Raw genomic sequence first — 20,534 nt, forward strand, 5'->3', positions numbered from 1 at the left:
ATATCTTTGAATTTTAAATTTTGAATTAGTTTTGTTTACTACATTTTAATAACAATTGATAATATTTAAAAAACAACACATTTTTATAATTATTTCTGGTTTAAAGTTTTAAAATTTTACAGATATTTTTTTAAAATTTTTTTATAAATAGTTTACATCAAATATTTAAATTTAAAATAATTTATAAAAATATGCACGACCGGACCGTTAAGCGGTTCCTCATACTCCGACTCTCCTAGAAGAGCGCGCGAAGAGGGATTATTCTATTGGGTAAGGGGAAATGCGGAGGGAAGTCGCAGGAAGTAGAAGAACCGAAATCGAAGAGAAAATGCTGAAATCGAAGGAAGAGGAAACCGAAATCGACGAGCTTCTTTTCTTTCCCTTCACCGTTCGGCCATGGGGTGCATGTTTGTCTATATATACATATATGCTTCTTATATAATGGAGTGTACTGGAAAATTTTTATTTGATTTTTAGTTTCCCACGACAGGAACGATGGATTCCCTCGTTTGATATTTGGCTTCTTATAACAGGGAGCGTAGTGGAAATATTTCGAAGGGTTATAGTGCCTCATTGTGTGATGGAATGGTTCGATGACCTTTAGTGTTGGATAAAGCACTGGGTTTCACCGCTGTGGCCATCCCAGTGCATTATCAGACTAGTAATTATGCTTGTTGCTGACGCCTTCTGATGGTGGGATATGATGATAAGGTTTCTAATGTTTTTGTTTGGGTAGATAATGTGTATTGGATTAGTTTCAAACAAATCATTCCATGATGGTAATGGATTGATGTTGGTACGGATGATTTTTTTCTTCTTTAGTTTTAATTGACTGTTATAAGAGGTTAATGCCAATGATGGCGAAAATTTGAATTTTTGTAACTGCTAGAATATCATTAAATAATTTGACCGTTTAATGATAAATTTCAACAGTAATAACTAATGAGTATCCTTTTAAATAGAGAAGTGTATTGTCAATTTCATTAGGTCAAGGTTGGGATCTTGAACTGATATCCTTACTCTTTTCTGCAAGTGATGGCCCAAATTTGCAACAAAAAGCCAGAGGAGGTACAGCCACACCCAGTGAAGGAGCAATTGCCTGGAGTTCAATATTGCATAAACAGTCCTCCTCCATGGCGTCCGTAGACACTTTTTTTTTCTCTTTAATTTCTTTCTCTTCTATTGGATCATTAACACCATCTTTGACACTAGAAAAAAAATCAGTACTACCATATTCTTAATGATGTGTATTGTATTATTATTTACTTTTCTGAATTTGAACAATTCATCCCTATGCAGCTGAAGCTGTAGTATTGGGGTTCCAGCATTACTTTCTGACCCTTGGCATGACCGTTCTAATTCCAACCATAGTTGTTCCTCAAATGGGTGGAGGCAATGTAAGCACCTGTTCATTTTCGCACCCTTTTTCTTCAAATGTACCTTCACTTCGTCACTCAAAATTTAAATTCTACTAGGCTGAAAAGGCAAGGGTGATACAAAGCCTATTGTTTGTTTCTGGACTGGGCACGATTCTTCAATCTATGTTTGGAACCCGACTTCCAACTGTAGTAGTTGGTTCATACACTTACTTGATACCCACAATCTCAATTATTCGGAACGGCAGATATAGTTCATATTCAGATCCGATTGAGGTCAGTTTGAGTCAGAAAATTTGCTACTTTTCTTTTCTGTTATTGATTTTCTTACTTGAACTATATGGTGGCTTTTTTCAGAGGTTCACTCAAACAATTCGAGGAATACAAGGTGCCTTGATCATAAGTGCATGCTTCCAGATGATCATGGGGTTCATGGGCTTTTGGAGAAATACTGTCAGGTAAAGAAGTACTGTAGCTTTAATCAAATTTATTATGTTAATTATTACATTGGTTTGGCGTCTGATGTATCTCTATACTGGTGTAGGTTCTTGAGCCCACTTTCTGTTGTTCCTTATGTAACGTTCACTGGACTTGGTCTATATAGTCTTGGTTTTCCAATGGTAAATGTCAATACATTTGTTAGTTATTTCACTTCTCAGTTTAGTGATTTGCGCTATAGCCTCTTACTTCTTTTGCCATGTTTATTTCCTCTCCTCTCCTGCAGCTGGCAAAATGCATTGAAATTGGGCTTCCAGCGCTGATTGTTATGGTTTTCATCTCACAGGCACGCAAGTCGTTTATATTGTTGTTTGGTTGTTGGGGGTGGTGGGGGGTTTTATAGGTTTGAATTATTATTAAATTTTTTGTTAAATTTAATATAATAAGAAATGTACGAATATTATAAAAGTTAGACGTAAATGTGAATAAAATATTAAAGAAGCATAATAAAATAATATAAATATATGCATATATATAAGAATGATCATAATAATAACACACACACACATATAAGAATGATAAAATGTTATGAGGCATGATATTCATTCATTAGTTCTTAGTTGGATAGAATTATTCAAGGATAATTTTTATAATAAAATAGTAAAATTTATTATGATCTTTTTCTTAATATAGGTAGGGACATTTATTGCCTGTAATTCATTTTTTATCTATTAGAAAATTTTATTTTGTACAATAAGTGGAGAGTATGATTTAAAATTTTTGAAAGAGTAAGAAATAAAAAGTGTAAGCTATATTTCAAGGAAAAAACACCACTATATGCATACATTTGATGGCTAACACTAGATAATTTCATTTGTGCCATGCTTGAAGTTCACAGAAAGGAGTGGAAAAATGAGTAATGATAAAACATACCTATTCTTCTGCAGTATCTTAATCGTTACTTGGCTATTGAGAGGCCTATATGTGATAGATTTGCGGTCTTGTTTTCGGCTGCAAGTGTATGGTTATATGCACAGCTTCTAACTTCAAGCACTGTGTATAATAACAAGCCTGAAGCTAGGCAGACTAGTTGCCGCACTGATCGTGCTGGTATTATTACTGCAGCTCCATGGTAAGATTATGTTCGCTTATATGATATTTGATTTTCTTTTCTTTTTGCCCAGTGCTCACTGATTTATGACTTTCCCGATTTCTGGTCAATGATTTGCTAGTTTGGATGGTAATAAATGTATGTTTATTCTTACCAAGGATATATATTCCTTACCCCTTCCAATGGGGAAGCCCTACTTTCAATGCGGGGGAAGCTTTTGCAATGATGGCTGCATCATTTGTTTCTCTTTTTGAGGTAACTAGCTCTCTTTAATGAGATTAACATATCTTTCAAATTTTAAGTCTGCTTCAAATTTTAATTTGCTTTGTTTGGCAGTCAACCGGTACCTTCTATGCTGCAGCAAGATATGGAAGTGCCACCCCGGTGCCGCCTTCTGTTATTGGTCGTGGAGCAGGATGGATGGTTGTAGTTATTATATTTTAATCTATTTTTTTTCTGGACTTGTATTGTTACATTGAACTCATTACGACTCATGTCTCTATTATTTTGATCATAGGGAGTGAGTGTTTTGCTCAATGGAATGTTTGGTTCTGTAACCGGGAGTACGGCATCAGTGTAAGTTTCTTATGAAATCCATGATTTTGACAAATGTTGCTTTCATTAAACTTTGTGAAGAATTAAATATGCAATATCTACTGTTCAAATGATGGTTTCTGATGTTGCTCTTGACCAAGTGAGATATTGTTGACATTAACTAATTAGCACCCCTTTGTTATGTTTTTTCCTTCCCTTTCAGGGAAAATGCTGGTTTATTAGCTCTGACTAGGGTGGGGAGTCGAAGAGTCATTCAAATATCTGCTGGCTTTATGATTTTGTTTTCTGTATTTGGTATGCTATGGCGAGTCTGTTCTCCTTTACTTTCACTTCCATGGTATTTTATTATCAAATTTGAGCCTTATTGATTCACTCTTACGTTCCTCATTTCACAAGAAGCACAACAAAGTATATTCTATTTTAAGCAATATGTTCCATTTCACTCAACAATTTCATTTTCAGATGACTGCACTATGTAAAGCTTCTACAGTTTAATAGTATTCCATATAATTATGAATATCTCATATATGTGGTATATTCTGGTTGACCAGGTAAATTTGGAGCAGTTTTTGCATCTATACCTCTGCCAATCATGGCTGCATTTTACTGTGTATTGTTTGGTTATGCCTGTAAGTAACAATCTGTATTGCTCATCTCAGCGTGTTCACAATTCATATAGACCTTAACATGAAGCTTATTATAACTTTCTGACACATGCAGCTTCTGCTGGTCTTGGTTTTCTTCAGTTCTGTAATCTGAACAGTTTCCGAACCAAATTCATATTGGGATTGTCATTGTTCCTGGGAATCTCCATACCGCAATATTTCCGGGAGTATTATCATGGAAAGCATGAACAAGCAGATTCCAGATGGGTGAGAAATCTTAGTGCATTTGTAGAAAATTTCATTGAACCACGTTTACTTTGTTGATCTGAATGACTGTATGCGCGCGCGCTTGCAGTTGAATGATATAGTGATGGTGATCTTCATGTCCCATTCAACTGTGGCTGCCATGGTTGGTTTCATTCTGGACATCACACTTTCCCGGGAAAATGATGCAGCCCGGAAAGACAGTGGCTTGCAGTGGTGGGAGAAGTTCAGCTTATATAATGCTGATGTTAGGAATAATGAGTTCTATGCTCTACCATGCAGACTTGATGAGCTCTTTCCAGCGGTTTGAATTTCATCACTCTGGTTCTTGGTAGTCATCAAATTAATTAGAGAGATGGTGAGAATAAGCGGATATGCTTGAACTGAGGAACTGTTTGGACCCTTGATGGCTGATGCTGCCCCATTTATTTGTGTTTCTTGTCAGTTCTGATGTATTTCAAGTTTAGGACCAAATAAAATGACGGTAAATTGTTCTTTCTTTGTTCTGGAAATGTTGTAAATTTTTCAATTTATTCCTCCAAAGCGTACGTTCTCTGAATTTTATCTCCCAATCATATTAGGGACAAAACTTATGCCTTATTTAATTTTATATATTAAGTGTTTGTTTGGATTAGTGATGAACAACTGTGATTTTATATGATCGTAATTTTTATAAGTGACATTAGTTAAAAGTGATGTTGGTTAATCGTGATTTCTGTTTTGATACTTTTTCTTATAAGTGACATTGAGAATGTGAATTATATTTAGATTTCATTTATTAAAATCACTTATAAATATATAATTACCAAAAAGCAATAAAGTTAGATAAGAGAAATATAATTTAATATAATTACTTATTATTATTTAAATATAATTATAATTTAATGATTATTATTAATAAAGGTAGATGGGAGATATCTTAGTTGTTGAATGAACTTCTATCATGATTTTCCAATTGCAAAAGCTATTTCTAATAGCTTATGCTTAAACATGCAATCAATCAATCAATATAACTTTCAGGCCAAAAAAATAATCTTTTTTTGGCTTGCATCTGTTGGCCCTCACGGATGCGAAGGGAGGCACCCGTGTTGCCGCTCGCCTTGCCCTTCAATCCATCCACCCATTGGTTCTGGCATTGCGATTCGGGCATCATTAATGTATGGTAGGGATGACACGTAAGACCGAAAAGGCCCTTCCTCGGGGGCTACCATACTTGTGGATTGACTTCCTCACAATTCTCCATGCATGTACTATTAGGAAAAGCAACGGTCGATTGTCTTTGATGCAACCCTTTTATCACCCTGAAAGTCATAGACGCATTTGATTTGGAGCCTTTCTTCAACTGATGGCTTGGTTGCCCAGTGTCTGGGAAATCCTCCACAGCGTCGTGCGCGATCCCTTTTCAACCTAGGCAGGGATAGGTATGTTTGACTTATTAGACTTCCTCCGTCTACTATTTGTGTCCCGTCACAAGTTGATTTTGAGCTTTGTTTGGTTCTTTCTAGTAGAGGCAGCAATGAAAGAGACGACTCATTTGTTCACAGTTCTCCTTGCATTTACTTGGAAGTAAAGAAGGGCTAAATTTATTCATTCTTTTGCTCATGCTGAAGGCCCCAAATTTATGCCATATATATTCCCTCGACGATTGGTTGCTGCAATTTCAATAGTTGTCTTAAGGAGATTTTTTTCAAAAAAAAAATATTGCTTCAGTATACTGTCTCCACTTCCCAATTTGTGAATTTTGCTTTGTTTTCATTATGAATGTTAGACTGATGAGTGCTTGGATGGCGGTTCTGCAAGTACGGTTGCCTGTGTCCCTTTATTTTAGTGTGGCTTCGTGGGTAAATTAGAATCAATATGATCGTTATTCTATTTATTAATAATTGATGACGGATCATAAGGACCTGCCATTTTTATTATTAATGAATTTGTTCCCCGATACCTTCTGATATTTCATCCTATTGATTTGTCATAGTCATTTCTTTTTGTAACTGTCTATTATGGTGGGTTCAAATATGAACAATGGATTTTCTAGGATACTTGATCTCAAGTGCGCCGCAATAATTCAGAGCTTCTAGCATAGATGTGCATTATATTAATTTGTTCTGTCATACTATTTTCTTATATCTTTTTTTTTTTAGCATGAATCTTTGCGCTTACAAAGTAAATAATCATATTATTTCTTTTTTTTTTTTAGCTGGGAATTTATTTCACTGCCTACGTAGACCGAATTGTGTTGTGCTATAGCAGGTTAAAATGGAGTGGGTCAACGGTATAAATTTATTTTCCACTAGTTATACATGTCTATGTATTTTCTTTTTAATAGTGGCTACGCCATTTTTTTGGGAGCTTTTGTAATATTACCACGCATTAATCTGTTCACGATGAATATCAGGTGGAAGCATGTTTGTCACAAGAAAGATTCTAAAGGGGCATCCACATCATCTTTTCTTGATTTTAGATCATTTTTTTTTTTTAGTTACTGTCTGTTGTCCATAATAAGGCTCCTTTGTCAATGCCTTTTGTGATTGGAAATGCATTGCGACAACTTACTTCATCTAATATAACTGAATTTTTATTATTGAGTTTCTCCCTTTTAGATTACTTTGGTTATAAAATCAGAATTGAAATAATGTATTTCTATATTATTTCAGAATCACGTCCGATGCCGATGATCTCAAAATACTCCTCCGGTCCTAATTATAAGACCCAATTGACTTATTTGAGGAGATTAAGGAAGTAAGTTAAGTTGGTTATTTATAATAAATAAGTGTTGTTATTCCTAAAATATCCTTGCTAATTAAGTATATTGGCTAAAACTATCATTATTAGAAGGATTATCTTGGAAAAAAATGCATAAATATAATAGAGAAAATGGATTGGGTCTTATAATTAGGACCAAATAAAAAGTCAAATTGGGTTTTATAATAAGGATCGGAGGAGTATCATGCATTGACTGTGGATTATAAAATTGCACATCTGTTGTTGAGTTTGCTAGGATTATAAACGTTTCTCTCAGTATTATTGTATTTGAATTTCCAAGGGACCCAATAGTTAATCACCATGTTCATAATTGTTTTCAAAATTTAAAAATTCATCTTGATGCATAAAGAGGACTCATCATCATTTAACTTTAATCCTCGAAATTTAAAAATGATCTTAAAAAAGCCTATTTTGAAACATGAAGAGATTGCAAATCATTTTAAGAAATAGCTCAAACAATTATTTAATTACTTACACCCTTTTCAATGTTTTGAAAAACGAAATGACTGCAAATCACTTTGTAAAATAATTCAAAAAGCTATATGAATGTATAGACTTGCACCCTTATCAATATTTTGGAAAACAAAGAGACTGTGAATCATTTTGTAAAATCAATCAGAGAACTATTACCCCATTTTTTAACCAAATTATCACCCCGGATGATGGAATTGGATTGCGGAGAAATGTTTGCTTGGCACATCTAAGAGAGAACATGCACGGGTTCAAATTTGCTGGCACTGCCCTATAATACGCTTTGTTTTTCTATCAATTATTAATTATTAATAGTAATTATTAATGGATCAATAACTATTAAATGAATGTGAATGTAAATATTTATTTGTGGCAAATTAAGACTGGTAAATGTTTCATGTTTATTTATTTTATATTTCAAAGTATAAGGAGTTCTTATTCATTGAATAAGATTTACTTCTCTTGTTCTATCTATAAAACAATTTCAACATGTTTCACACAAATCAAAAAACTTTTTAAACTGTATTAATTCTCCATGAAATATAATAATTTTTTAACTTTACTCTTATTTAATATATACACGATTAAAAATAATAATTATTTATAATATAATAAATGAAGAACAAAAGAGTATTCACACTAAATTTAATTAAATGACTTGTAAATGGAATCAAGAAAATCCTTCTTCTTCTACTTATAGACTAGGTGAGCATGTTATAAGCGGTACCTTAAAGTTGATGGGATTGAGAAAATCAATAGATATCATTATATAAATGAATGTCCAATAATGTGCGTTATTTATATATTTTCTATTTTCTATTCTCAAATACGGTGAGTTCTTATCAATTGATGTAGGGAATATGATTCATACTCATCTAAGGGATGATGAGAAAGTTTCGCTTTAATTCTAATTCTAATTCATTTATAGAATGATTCTTAAATTTAAAATAAAAAAATTCTAGTATAATTTGTTGCAATGGGAGTAGTCCTATGTGAGAAAATAGTGTGAAGGATTATTTCACTAACTGAGGTATGGGTTTGCCTAATTGGTAAAATTTAACACTTCATCTTATCTTTATTATAAAGCACTTCCAACTAATTTGAACATACCAAGAAATAACAATTATTTAAGATCAAAATAATATTACAAATGATATCTTATTTCTATCTAACTTGAAGGCTCTGATACCACTCCGGGAGTGTTAGCTAAAACAAGCCAACCTAACATCGTCTGATACCCAAAACTCCAGTCTAGGTAGGGCCACTCATTCTCACTCATCAACGAGCCATGTTAGAATTCTCGTCTTTGAATATCATATCTAAGAAAACTCAAAAAGTCATCACTAAACACACCTTAATGAATCGTGATCAAATTCTATTTCTGATATACAGAATCCTCTTAAAGAGACAAGTATAGAGGGTGACAAAGTGAAAATTTTGGTTTCTTAAGTCACACAAATGGTGGTATGTGGACAAGGCTGAAAAGGCTTAATCTTACTTCCCCATCTAGCTACTCTAGATTGGGGGGTAGGTCCTGGTGAGGAAGTTATAGACACCTTTCCATACTGAGTCTGGAGTGCTTCACTTAATTTTCTCTGCAATATTGGGCTTTTAAAGTTCTTCTAGGGTGTTGAATAAATATTGGTGGCAAAATAACTTGTTCAAGAGATAATTATCTCACAGTAATTAACAATGTTATATGTCAACATTATATAGGATTATGCTAATCTCAAATTTATTTAATTTATGGTATGGTTTTCTTTTTTATACCAAAAAAGTATTGGCATTTGATGCCATTCTTATATTGAAATCCACTATAAAACAAAACGTCTATCTATTTTGAAAAATACACTTAATAATGTGTATTTTAAATTTAAATCTTAATGAATCAACTATTAGTGACTAATAAAATTCTTGACGAAAACACGTACGTAATAATGGAAGCCAAGGCCAAAACCGTGCTTTGAAAATAATTCTGAACTATTTGGATGAAAAAGTTAAGAGTAAGCAAGGGAAAAAAAAAAGATGAAGAGTCAATAGAATTCTTATACAGGAAAAATTATATTCTTTAAAATACATAGCAATAAATAAATTTTATAGGAGGCGGAAATGAAATTTTATTGCAATATGAGAGGCGAAGTATTTTTATTGAATTTACATGAAATTTCAGTTATTAGCAGAGACAAATACTCCTATAATTAAGAAACTAGTATTTCAGGTATATGAGGTACTAAAGGATTTTAGTTAGGCTAATTTTAAAACTTCAAATTTTATCTCTCTTATATCCTTTTAATTTGTTAACTCCTAATCAGACATAAATACTTCTTCGCAAGAGAGTTCTCTTGAACAACAACAAGAGGCCGTCGAGATAAATGTCTCCAAAGTTAGTGAGTGTTGTTAGGCCTTTTGTCTCTTCTAATTTTATTGTTTTATGTAATATTTTCTTTTTCACCTTCAATGCCTCTTCTCTAATTGAAACACATTACTCACAACTTATTTTCTTAATATCTTATATGTGTGTGACGGTGTCTTACAAGTCAAAATTGTTGAATTGTATTATATATATTTATATCTTGATAAAATAAAAAAATTGAGAAAATCCATTTAAATTTTATAAGATTAAAATAATCAATTTTTTATTAAAAAATTAAGGTATCATTAAAATTTCTCCTTCTTTCCTCTCCTTCAATTAATTCCAACAAAGGATCATTAAAACCCCTTTCCTCCCTTTTCCTTCTCTACCCTCCCTCTATAGCTACCCTCCCATTTCCTCCCTCCCCTTCCTTCCCTCGGTCGAGCAACACCGCGTAACAGAGGAAAAACCAACAAAAAAAAAACAATTTATAGAACAAAAAGCGAAATCTCCACATGCAATGAAACTCTTTGCAAACTTGGGCCTTCTATGAGCAATCTTAAAATCAACTTGTTAAAAGGAGTAATTGATGTAATTCTTGCTCAAAATGGAAGTGTGGGAAAGTAAGTTCCCAAAAAGGGCTCTTGTAGAAATTTGCACGTTAAGAAAAATTTACTACAAAGCCAACCAAACCAGTACCTAACACTTCTAATTATACCGAGAAGACGAGGTCAATGACACCATTCATATGTAGAGCTTAAGCATCCAAAATATGATCCAATAAGAGACATGCATCTAGACATTTTAAAATTCTGTTTTTGCATGTCTCTGGTTGGTAAACTGACGTCATTTTGTTGTAGGCGCGGCGCAGAACCGCAAGGGAGAGGAAATGAAGGCCATCGCCATTATTACCTGAGGGAGGAGGGCTGCTAGCCTGCTAGTATCTTCGTTCTCTGGGTGAAGTTAATGAAAATATCAATAAACATAATTTTCCATGCTTGATCTTGGTTTTAGTTCTGGAAGAAAGGCTAGGTGGGTTGAGCTTTGTCTCTTCTAGCTGGATCTTGCAAATCCTATACTGTTTTAAGGAAAATATTTAGTTTCTGGTGAATTAAATGCATGTTTTTCAATCATTTCTCTGCCTCAATTATTATACTTTGTTTTGATTTTATGGAGATTGGATCTAGGTTTAAGAGTTTATCATTTATATTCTATTCTGATTGAAGAAGTCTGCTGTATGCCTGAAGTTCTTTTGTTTTTGCTGGAAGCCTGATAGACTGTTTTTTCATTCTTTTTTTTCCCCGTTGGAAAGAAGGTGATTTGTTTATTGGCTATGTGAAGTCTCATAGAATTAATTGCCAGTTAAAAAATTAATAGTTCTGGCCGGGTCAATGGTCCGCCTAACAAGACTTCCCTGTGCATCTTGAAATATTATCATTTTTAGTATTCAATGTTTCAGTTTCACCTAGTTACTATTATATTGTTTTATTAAAAGGATTTATAACGATTTCTTCTGGTTGTGCGCCAAAAGTTTTTTTTTAGATCTATTAGTTAGTTTTCAAGCGCATTTAGAGTTAATTTTTCCAAAAAGGAAACTGTAATAGGATGGATAGTGAAGCCTCGAATGACGATGCTATGGAAGTGCTTTGACTTCCAGGGTGTACTGGAAGGGAGTTTTACTGGACTTTTCGCAGAGTAATAGAACTGACGTCCTGACATTGCTCTTTTAGAACTGTGTATGCTAGTTGGTCCTTTAATAGAACTCTCTTCAGGTTTTAGTTCTGGATACTTCAACAAGTGTCAAGATATTCCAATTCATTGCTCTGGATAAACAGAAAGATGAATCTTGGGTTTTTGTCTTGTTTTCAAATGTTTACTATCAAGTTTGCAATGAAAATTTGAGAGGCGCATATGTCTTAGAGCTCAACGTTGGATAACCTAATAACAAAAACCAAGTAACCTCGTAATATTTAGCTTAGTTGCCAGAGTCATACTGAAGCATACTTATGGTACTAACTTGATAAGTTAAAATTTGAGGGTCATCTTGACTTGGTTGTTTTTATTTCAATTTCGCAATGGGTCCGCACTTCCATTGCATGCATTATGATTTTGATTGGATGCTTAGAGGGTCTTAGGATTAGCTTTTAGAGAATAACTTTTGGGAAAAAGTGATAAAAAAGATTTTAGAGAATAGCTTTTGAGTAGAATAAATTTTGCAAAAAAAGTGATTTTGATAAAATATGTTTTCTATATGTTAGTCACTGTTGATGTAAAAATATTTTGTTGCTTCTTACTTGTTACATTGACTTGTTGGGTTTTCTTGTTTTGGAAATTCTAGCTGTGTACCATACTTAATTTTAGCCTCTTGTATAATTTTCAGTGTAACAGTTATTTGAAGCTCTGAATATTTTGTTGCTTGAAGCATGAACAGTTACCATAGTGCCTTGGCTTTTTAGCCTTTCAACAAGATGGCGAGACTACCAGTGAAGATTATCTAGGATGCAGAGGAGGATCTCTGCTTCAAACTCCCCATTTGTATTTATCTTTAAAAGAGGCTGGCTTCTCCAGATTGTAAGTGCATGTTTCTCTCATTCTCCTCGGAATAAAAAATGTGATCATGTGGGGCCTAGAAGCAAAGATGATAGAAGTAACTGGGAAGGTCCTTGAAGCTGTGGGTTAGGGTAGTGTGATTGTTCCAACTATATGCAGGGTTCAGTTGCTGAAGACCTGGCTTCCTATGTCCGGAAGATGAAGCCTATACTAGACTCAAAAGGCCACTGAGGAGATAGGTTTTCCATACAAGATGGGTGAAGACGTGTGCCAGAACATTGAGGGGTCAGTCGTGTCGTTGGTGCTGACCTTGCCGTCAAATGATCAGGCAGACATTCTTGCCGATTGGGTCGAGGATGAGGAGGTTAAGCATCTTGACTTGAGCGAGGCTTTCGAGGTATGGTGTTACAGAATCAAGTCTGTAAAGAGAAGACTCATGGAAGGTTTAGATGGCCACAGTGATGACAGCATTTGAGTTGGGTTCCAAGACCCTGACCTTTTTCAGTTTTCTTTTTTGTTCATCTTTTCGGCTTCAATTCTATGTTTTGAACTACCAGCGGTGTTGGTATAAGCATATCTGAACCTCAGTGTATGATTAGTGCAGCAATAACGACTCATCCAATTGATAACGGTTCAGAATGTAATTCAGGAAGTTCATTGTTTTTGTTGTATAATCTATGGCATAATAGCATGATAATACTTGATTGCGCATAAAAGCGCGACTTGGAGATAACAAATTTTAGATAATTATTTTTTGTGATCCCCTCCTTTTATTTATTTATAATGTGATTTGTTGCAAGAAATAAGCAACTCTTTTTTCTAGAAATTAAAATTGAGAATATTGCTGTTAAATTTTGAGTATAAGGAAATAAAACTTCAACTTGGATAATAAATCTCAAATAATCATATAAGAATATAAGATTAACCATATCTGTAGCATTCGCAATTATTGAATTTTAAGTTACAACTCCTATTTTATTTTTAGCCTGATTCTCAAGAATAACTTGGTAAAAACGCAATTGTCATTTTTTCGTAATAAAAAAAGAAATTGTCAAATTGATAAAACAATTGCATCATTTTAAATGCTTTTTCTTTGATTTATTTTATAATCACTTGGTCTGGGAGAATAAAAGACGGAAGAAGAAAAATGGTAATTTGGGCAATTGCCTGATTTTTGGATCGTTTGGACTTCGGATAAACTTTATTTTTCCCAAAAAAAAAATTGACGTTTTCTTTTTAATTTTAAAGAAAACTTGGCATATGGTACAAATACTTTGAATGGTTAATTTGGGAAACCCCCCCCCCACCCCAAAAAAAAAAAAAATTTGATTTACCATATAACAATAGTATAAAAACCCCAGAATTTGTATCAAGAAACACTGCTTGCCTCTTTTCCAAGCATCAAAGCAAAAGGAAATTGTGCTAGTTTTCAGATGTGGTGTCATTACACTCTGCTGGGTTAGCTTGGCTATTGACAACATCAACTGCTTGACTATAAGCACTGGCAAATGATGCGAGTGACTGGAACAAATGAGGAAGGCTCGATCTGAGGCTGTTTAGAGTCATCACTTTGGTCAACTGCTTAGCTTTCAAAAGATTTTCCTCCTCATTTTCCTTTTGCTTCCTTAAGGCTTCAATGTTGCCACGTTTAACTGATAAAAAAGCTTCAATTTTGGCACGTTTAATTGCTGAAGGATTACTAGGGCTTGCAGGTGTATCTCCACCATCATCGTTCCACTCAAGTTTGTCATTCATCTCTTCTAGCGAGATCTGTTCCTTGTTCAGCTTTCTCTCCAATTTTTTGACCCTTTTTTGCAGTCTGTTTTCTGCGGCTTGCTGGGCAATTATGCTACTAATAGATGATAGAAGGCTTTTTATTGATTCAGAGGTCTCCTGCAACCACATCAAAGCACAAGAAAATTTATAGATCCTACTACTCACAAGAAGTCAAGGACTAAATCCACACACGCAAAAAAAATGCACCAGGTGATTACTGTCATTTCATAGACCAAGAATCAAGGATATTCACACAAAAAGAATCATAGACGTGTCATGATTTTTTTTTCTGTTTTTTTTTTAACATGAATGAGTTTTACAATATTCTTAACTTACTAATTTTCAATTAGGCAATAATTAATTACTTCCACATGATGCACATAACCTTGTGGTCATCTCTCACAGTACATTTACCCTTCATTATAAAGTTCACTCCAAAATTTTCAGCTATTGTTATGTAGCTCCATGCACTGCCATAACTCCAAAACCAGGAGTGAATGAAACTGGCCTCATGAGGTCCAGTAATGCTGGTAGCCAAATACAAAAATGGGAGGGCTAATATTGCAGAGAGAAACAAACAGTTAAGGTGATATGATTTGGAAAAGAACATTTGATAGTTTTTCAGTTTCGAAATTAAAACATGAAAAGGAAGTAGATCTGGAAAAGAAACTGGCCTCATGAGGGCCAGTAATGCTGGTAGCCAAATACAAAAATGGGAGGGATAATATTGCAGAGAGAAACAAACAGTTAAGGTGATATGATTTGGAAAAGAACATTTTATAGTTTTTCAGTTTCGAAATTAAAACATGAAAAGGAAGTAGATCCAGAAAAAAAAAAAATCATCTATTTAACTCTGGAATAATCAAGACAAAGAAATAGAAAGTTTTAACAAAAAAAAGTTTGGGCAAAAGTACCTTATCAGGTACTTTGGCAAGTCCATGCATCCACTGTTCACTAATGCTATGAATCATTGAGGCGCAACCACTCCGTTTATGGTCATCCATGAGGTAATCAGTACGTTGAATCCATTCATACAGAATCCTTACGTATTCCCCCTGAGATTTTACCAGGTTACAAAAGCTATTATACCAATAGCTGACCTCAGTCTCGAATTGAAGTGTGGCCTGGTGATGATAATCAGAATTTAGTAATGTATTTTGATTATCACCGAGGTAACTCAACCGCTGCGAGATGATAATTTGGGCTTGATGATATTCATGCATTGTCCTCCACATTTGAGTCAACCTGCAAAACAATCACGAGCTTAAATCAAAACTCCGGGACAAGATTGAGATACAGATGACACACCATCCGAGTGAATTCTTCATTTGCCCCTCAAATCACAAATGATATTTAAATAAAAGTTTTCACCCTTGTGCAAGAGAAATATATAAAATATCCTTTAAAGGTAAACCGAATTCCTCTTAATTTTCTCCTATCATTCTTACAAGTATTGATTGACATAACTAAGGGTTTGCAAATCAATATGGAACTTCACGAAGGTATTTATTTCTTCACTTCTAGATCCCTCTATATTTTTTCCTTTTATGAAAGGAATTTATTTGCAATTTAATCATATCAATTTTGTCATACCAATCAGTTATAGGGTTTTGATAACATTTATCTACACCAAATCAACAATTGCTTTTTCATGATTTTTTTTTTTTTGGGTGTACTGTTTCTTCACGATCTTTTTTCCTGCAAATACCTCCACAAGGATAACTAGATTGTCTTAAAATCAGGATGAATGTTAATGCATGATTCAAACTGGAGTAACTCTGAAAAAGCCATTGCCAGAGGACACTACCCTGAAGTCAATTCAACTAGCTGAGGATACAGCTCCTTATCCATGATTTCCAATATTGAAGAAGCTGCTTCGCTGATTGATTGCTGCAGTCGTAATAGATTTGATTCTAAATTCTCAACACTTAATCGAGTTTTTTCACTCTCAACCCAGTCAGGGTTCTCCTCCAACTTTTTTTGCAGTAAAGAGGATTTCTTCTCATACTCCAATTTCCCAATTTGTTCCTCCTACAATATATAATGTTTAAGCAATGAGACAAGCATGTTATTCGAGAAACTGGGGAAAGAAGCATGCTCAAACTAACTTATCATAGAACATATAATGACAAAGCATTGGATCAAAGAAACTAATCCCTCACAAAAATGGAGGAAATAATATGATAAAGACAATTCTATAATCACAACTTAAATATTGCAACTTATGCCAATATAAACACATCATGCATAGCAAATTAATTAACACTATATGTATGTTTTACCTTTTGTTACGAAGCACTAAAAACTCATATAGAATTCTAGCACCTAAAACATCCCCTCAGAGAAAAGGGGGGAAGTCCCTTAGAGATGGTTGGGACAAATGACAAATAGGAACCTCTAAAATACTCATGTTTGCTCCCCCGCACCCCTTGCACCCCCCAGTGCTACCCCCCAATTTTTTTTTTTTTGGGGGGGGGGGGGGGGGAGGGGGACAGAGATTCCTACCCTCACCTATGAAGATGGATGGCTTGCTTTGTTAAAAATGTTGTGAGCAGATCTGTAAATATTGTAAATAGTTATGTGTACTTATTCTTTGATACTGGTGAATCAGAAATTATTGGGATTTATTAGCTTTATTCTCTGGTTTTTTTTTTTTCTGGCTAAGGTGCAAATTTGTCAAGTTTTCACTCAAGAGTACTGGGCACACACAAGTTTTTTGGGTGCAAATTTGTCCCATTGTAACAATTTTACCCTACTATTAAAAAACTAACATTGACTGTTAAAATAGTAACATTGATTATTAACATTTTTAATGGTAACGGACAAAATTGATACGATTTAAAACTTTCGGGACAAATTTGCACAAAAAGGGGGGGACTTCAGGATGCTTAACACTCTTGAGTGAAAACTTTCGAAGAAAACTTACACCTTAACCCCCTCTTTTTTCTTTGCAATTTTTATCTTAGGGTCCCTCTATATATCCTTGTATTCCTCTGGTGAAATAATAATGAGCATTTCAGCCCATTTGCTCACATGGTATCAGATTGGGCCAAGTTTATCAAAGAAATAGGCTCAGGAATGCTACTAAAGGTAAAATGGACATAAGGCTTATTATTGCAGGTGACCCCCAACCTGGAAAAAGAGAAAAATGGGGCAAGGGACTCTGATATCTAGGGCTTTGAGCCCTAGGTGACACAGACAACCATTGAGTGTGGCAAGGGAGAGAGCCCTGGCCTCTCAAAAGTCAAGGGAATGATTTACTATCTTTAGCTACTGTTAATTAAACTCCTACTGCTGTAATTAAGGAGTACAATGCCTAGTGATTGGCTGCCCTCTCAATTTTCCCTTAGTAAAGAGGATTTTATTGACTTTTTTTCCTAATTTATCAGCAATAATACCTAGTTCTATCAGATTAGATGCCCAGAATCATCAAACCAGGCTGCTACATGATAGTGGGAGATTGACAACTCCGTGGTCTCTTCATGGCTCATTAATTCCATGATTCCTACAGTTAAATGATCATTTATGTTCTTTTTTATCGCCTGAGATATGTAGAAAGCTTTCTGACAGACAATCTTACCCTTATAGTGAGCATATATCTTAGCTTTTTGAAATAAAAACCAAATTATGGAAAATGAAATAGGGAAACAGGGATGAGACATATTATTGGCTTGAAATGGTGGCTCTTTGGCAAGAATTTGATCTGAATAGTGAAGAGGAGTGGAACTACAAACAAAAGGTTGAAAAAGGAATGCATATTGAATCCCTTGAAGGATTAAATAATATTGATGATGTTCGAGGCAGAATTCTGAGCAGAGTACCACTGCCAACCATCAGAAGTGAGAAAGTGATGTTGAAGAAAGAATCTAATAGAAATACAGAAGCCTCAACCGTGTTGTCCCACAATTCTGATTCTCATAGTTTTGAGTCAAACTCTAGAGGACAAAAAGAGAATAAATGATGCAAACACTTTAAATTGTCAGGGCATTCAAAGGACACATGCTGGGACGTTGTGAGTTAAATGGCAAACTAGCTGACCAGAACCAGAAAAGGGCAAGCCTCATGCATATAATGCCACAGCAAAACAGAACACTGAAAAAGTAGGTGAAGGGCACAAAAACCAACTGGACTAAATTCAGGAATTATTGATAGCCATGCAAATTTCTGACTAGCACCAACAGAAAAAAGTTCCTACAGCCACAATGGCATATAAAGGTAATTAACCACATGCTTTACAAGTGTCCCACTTAAAGTCTTAGAGGATTGTTGACTCAGGTGCAATAGACCACATGACGAATAAGTACCAAGTACCAACTATTCAATACCTAGAGTCCATGTGCTGGAAATAAGAAGATCTGAATTGCCAATTGGACTCTCACCTACGGCAGGTAAAGGAAGTTTCCAAGTCTTGGACTCGTTGGCTCTAAATTGCATTTTACATGTTCTGAAACTAGCACGCAGTTTACTATCAGTGAGCAAATTGACTAGAAAAGCCAACTGTAGTGCTCATTTCTTTCCTACTTATTGTATTCTACAGGACCTGCTGACAAGGATGACGATTGGCAATGCTGAAGAATATGATGGGCTTTACTACTACCTTGATTATCAGTTGACTTCACCCAAAAAACCAAAAAAAAAGAAAAAAAACCAAAACAAAACAAAAACAAAACAACCAATGCAAAGATACTAAAGCCAAGATACTGTAGTAACCATAGTAAAATTCACAAAAAAGCATAAGTCAAATCAGTTGACTTTGCTTCCAAGTGTATCTTTATTTTGTTTAGGGCTTTTTTTTTTAATTCATGAAAGCTAGGGTTTGGATTTATGGGTGATTCCTAAACTTTGATACCATTTTGAAATTAGTGATGGAGAGAGTTTAGGTGCTACAGAAAAAACAAACTCCAGTCTTCTACACCTTTCCTTTCTTTATGGTACTCTTAGAACACGGATTAACACAAGATAAGCTCCTAGAGATCAAGATAAGTGCTAACTACAAGATTCCTAGATAACAATAAACTCCTAAAACATAACACACCCGCTTAATTTTTAGGAACTTGCTTTTGAATAGTTAATAGGCTTATCATCCCTTAAGAGTTGGGTCACACATAAATTTTTGACGCTGTGTGTAATTTCTTACCCATAATGCCAAATTTGAACCAGATTGATGGAATACAAGACTTTGCTTCACGTCTTTTCAAGGAAGATGAAGGACATGCAAACTTGTTCACTTACCTTTAATAACTTATTAAGTCTCTTCTCAACGGCATATAATTTTTTAAGCGTGGCGCAATGAGCCCTGGCTTGCAAGTTCCATTAGGACCGGATGATTCAGCAGTCTCCCTGATATTCTGGCATGACTTGGTATGCCTATTCCAAGAAAGCACACTGAAGACCTTTGCAGAATCACTTTTTTTTGCTGGGAAAAAAAAAACAACCTAAGTAAATTTCAGAGGAACTCACACGAGTAAAAGATGTCAGTTTACGTAAAGAAAAGTTTTTTTCCAAAGGAGTGAGAAGAAAAGTTTTACCTTTTTACCTAAACTTTCCATCTGAATTTAATGTGTCAGCTTTCAGTCTTACAACTACTTCCTATCATCATCCTTTTACTCATAGTTAACAAATTTGCATGAGTGAGCCATTATCCATTTTTCTGCTTAATTCTACTGATTATTATATTACCTAATACAATCTGACAAAATGGTAACATTATTTATAGCTAAAATCGATTCATCAGCACATAAAAGAGATCCTGTAATCTTAATGACATAGATGATGAAGAAGGCGCTGATGAGAACAATTTAACATTTACAAAATTAGAAAATAACCAAGAGGTGATTAACACAAATATATTCACTTTCTACAAGTTGATTAACTGAGATTGATACGTGGGAATTAGGAATAGTAACGGTAATTCAATCCACTCAGAAAACTGTCCAATGAATTCTACAGATACAGAAAGAAAGTGACAAACATCAAAGCAACACAGAAATTGGGCACAAGAAAAGTGGATGGTCAGTTCACAATAACTAAATCTGATTGTTGATTGTAAATAGATCCAACAAGATCCTACCACCTCAACAAATAAATATGCCAAGCTTTATGACCAAACTTTGCTTCATGCAAAGTTTAGCAGATACAGAATTCTGATCAGACAGCAAATAGAGGGTGTGGAAGAATTCAGTAATAATCATAAGACAGAAACATGTTTTGCCTGCGATGAGGGCTACTCGCGCCCCGGGGGGTTCATTCGAGTGTCAAAACAAACTTATAAG

At 34.5% G+C, this 20,534-nt stretch overlaps 1 protein-coding gene, 1 long non-coding RNA gene and 2 pseudogenes across 2 annotated transcripts; 3 read left to right on the top strand and 1 right to left on the bottom strand.

Moving 5' to 3' along the window:
* The first annotated feature begins 547 nt into the window (after positions 1 to 547).
* Positions 548 to 1,521, top strand: LOC114717172 (uncharacterized). Its single transcript, XR_003737690.1, has 4 exons — positions 548 to 711; positions 1,060 to 1,138; positions 1,300 to 1,397; positions 1,476 to 1,521. It is a non-coding gene; the product is annotated as an uncharacterized LOC114717172 (long non-coding RNA).
* Positions 1,522 to 1,541: 20 nt separating this feature from the next.
* On the top strand, positions 1,542 to 4,698 carry LOC114717146 (putative nucleobase-ascorbate transporter 10). Its single transcript, XM_028902241.1, has 12 exons — positions 1,542 to 1,652; positions 1,734 to 1,834; positions 1,921 to 1,996; positions 2,101 to 2,160; positions 2,762 to 2,946; positions 3,084 to 3,180; positions 3,262 to 3,348; positions 3,443 to 3,501; positions 3,683 to 3,774; positions 4,032 to 4,109; positions 4,201 to 4,352; positions 4,441 to 4,698. The coding sequence occupies exons 1-12, from the start codon at positions 1,542 to 1,544 to the stop codon at positions 4,657 to 4,659; spliced, it is 1,317 nt and encodes a 438-aa protein (XP_028758074.1). The 3' UTR covers positions 4,660 to 4,698.
* Positions 4,699 to 12,553: 7,855 nt separating this feature from the next.
* Positions 12,554 to 12,961, top strand: LOC114717155 (BTB/POZ domain-containing protein At3g05675-like; annotated as a pseudogene).
* An 854-nt stretch (positions 12,962 to 13,815) lies between these two features.
* LOC114717163 (nitrate regulatory gene2 protein-like) lies at positions 13,816 to 19,678 on the bottom strand (annotated as a pseudogene).
* Positions 19,679 to 20,534: the final 856 nt, after the last annotated feature.

Source organism: Neltuma alba, unplaced genomic scaffold, assembly GCF_004799145.2.
Source record: "Neltuma alba isolate B1F8T4 unplaced genomic scaffold, ASM479914v2 tig00002127_pilon, whole genome shotgun sequence".
NCBI lineage: Eukaryota > Viridiplantae > Streptophyta > Magnoliopsida > Fabales > Fabaceae > Neltuma > Neltuma alba.

What these genes read in the sequence shown, in the direction of transcription:
- LOC114717146 (XM_028902241.1), top strand. Translation starts at nt 1,542, where the DNA reads ATGTTTGGAACCCGACTTCCAACTGTAGTAGTTGGTTCATACACTTAC. An exon ending in TTTTGGAGAAATACTGTCAG is followed by an intron (nt 1,835 to 1,920) that starts GTAAAGAAGTAC and finishes ATACTGGTGTAG; the next exon opens with GTTCTTGAGCCCACTTTCTG. An exon ending in ATTATTACTGCAGCTCCATG is followed by an intron (nt 2,947 to 3,083) that starts GTAAGATTATGT and finishes ATTCTTACCAAG; the next exon opens with GATATATATTCCTTACCCCT.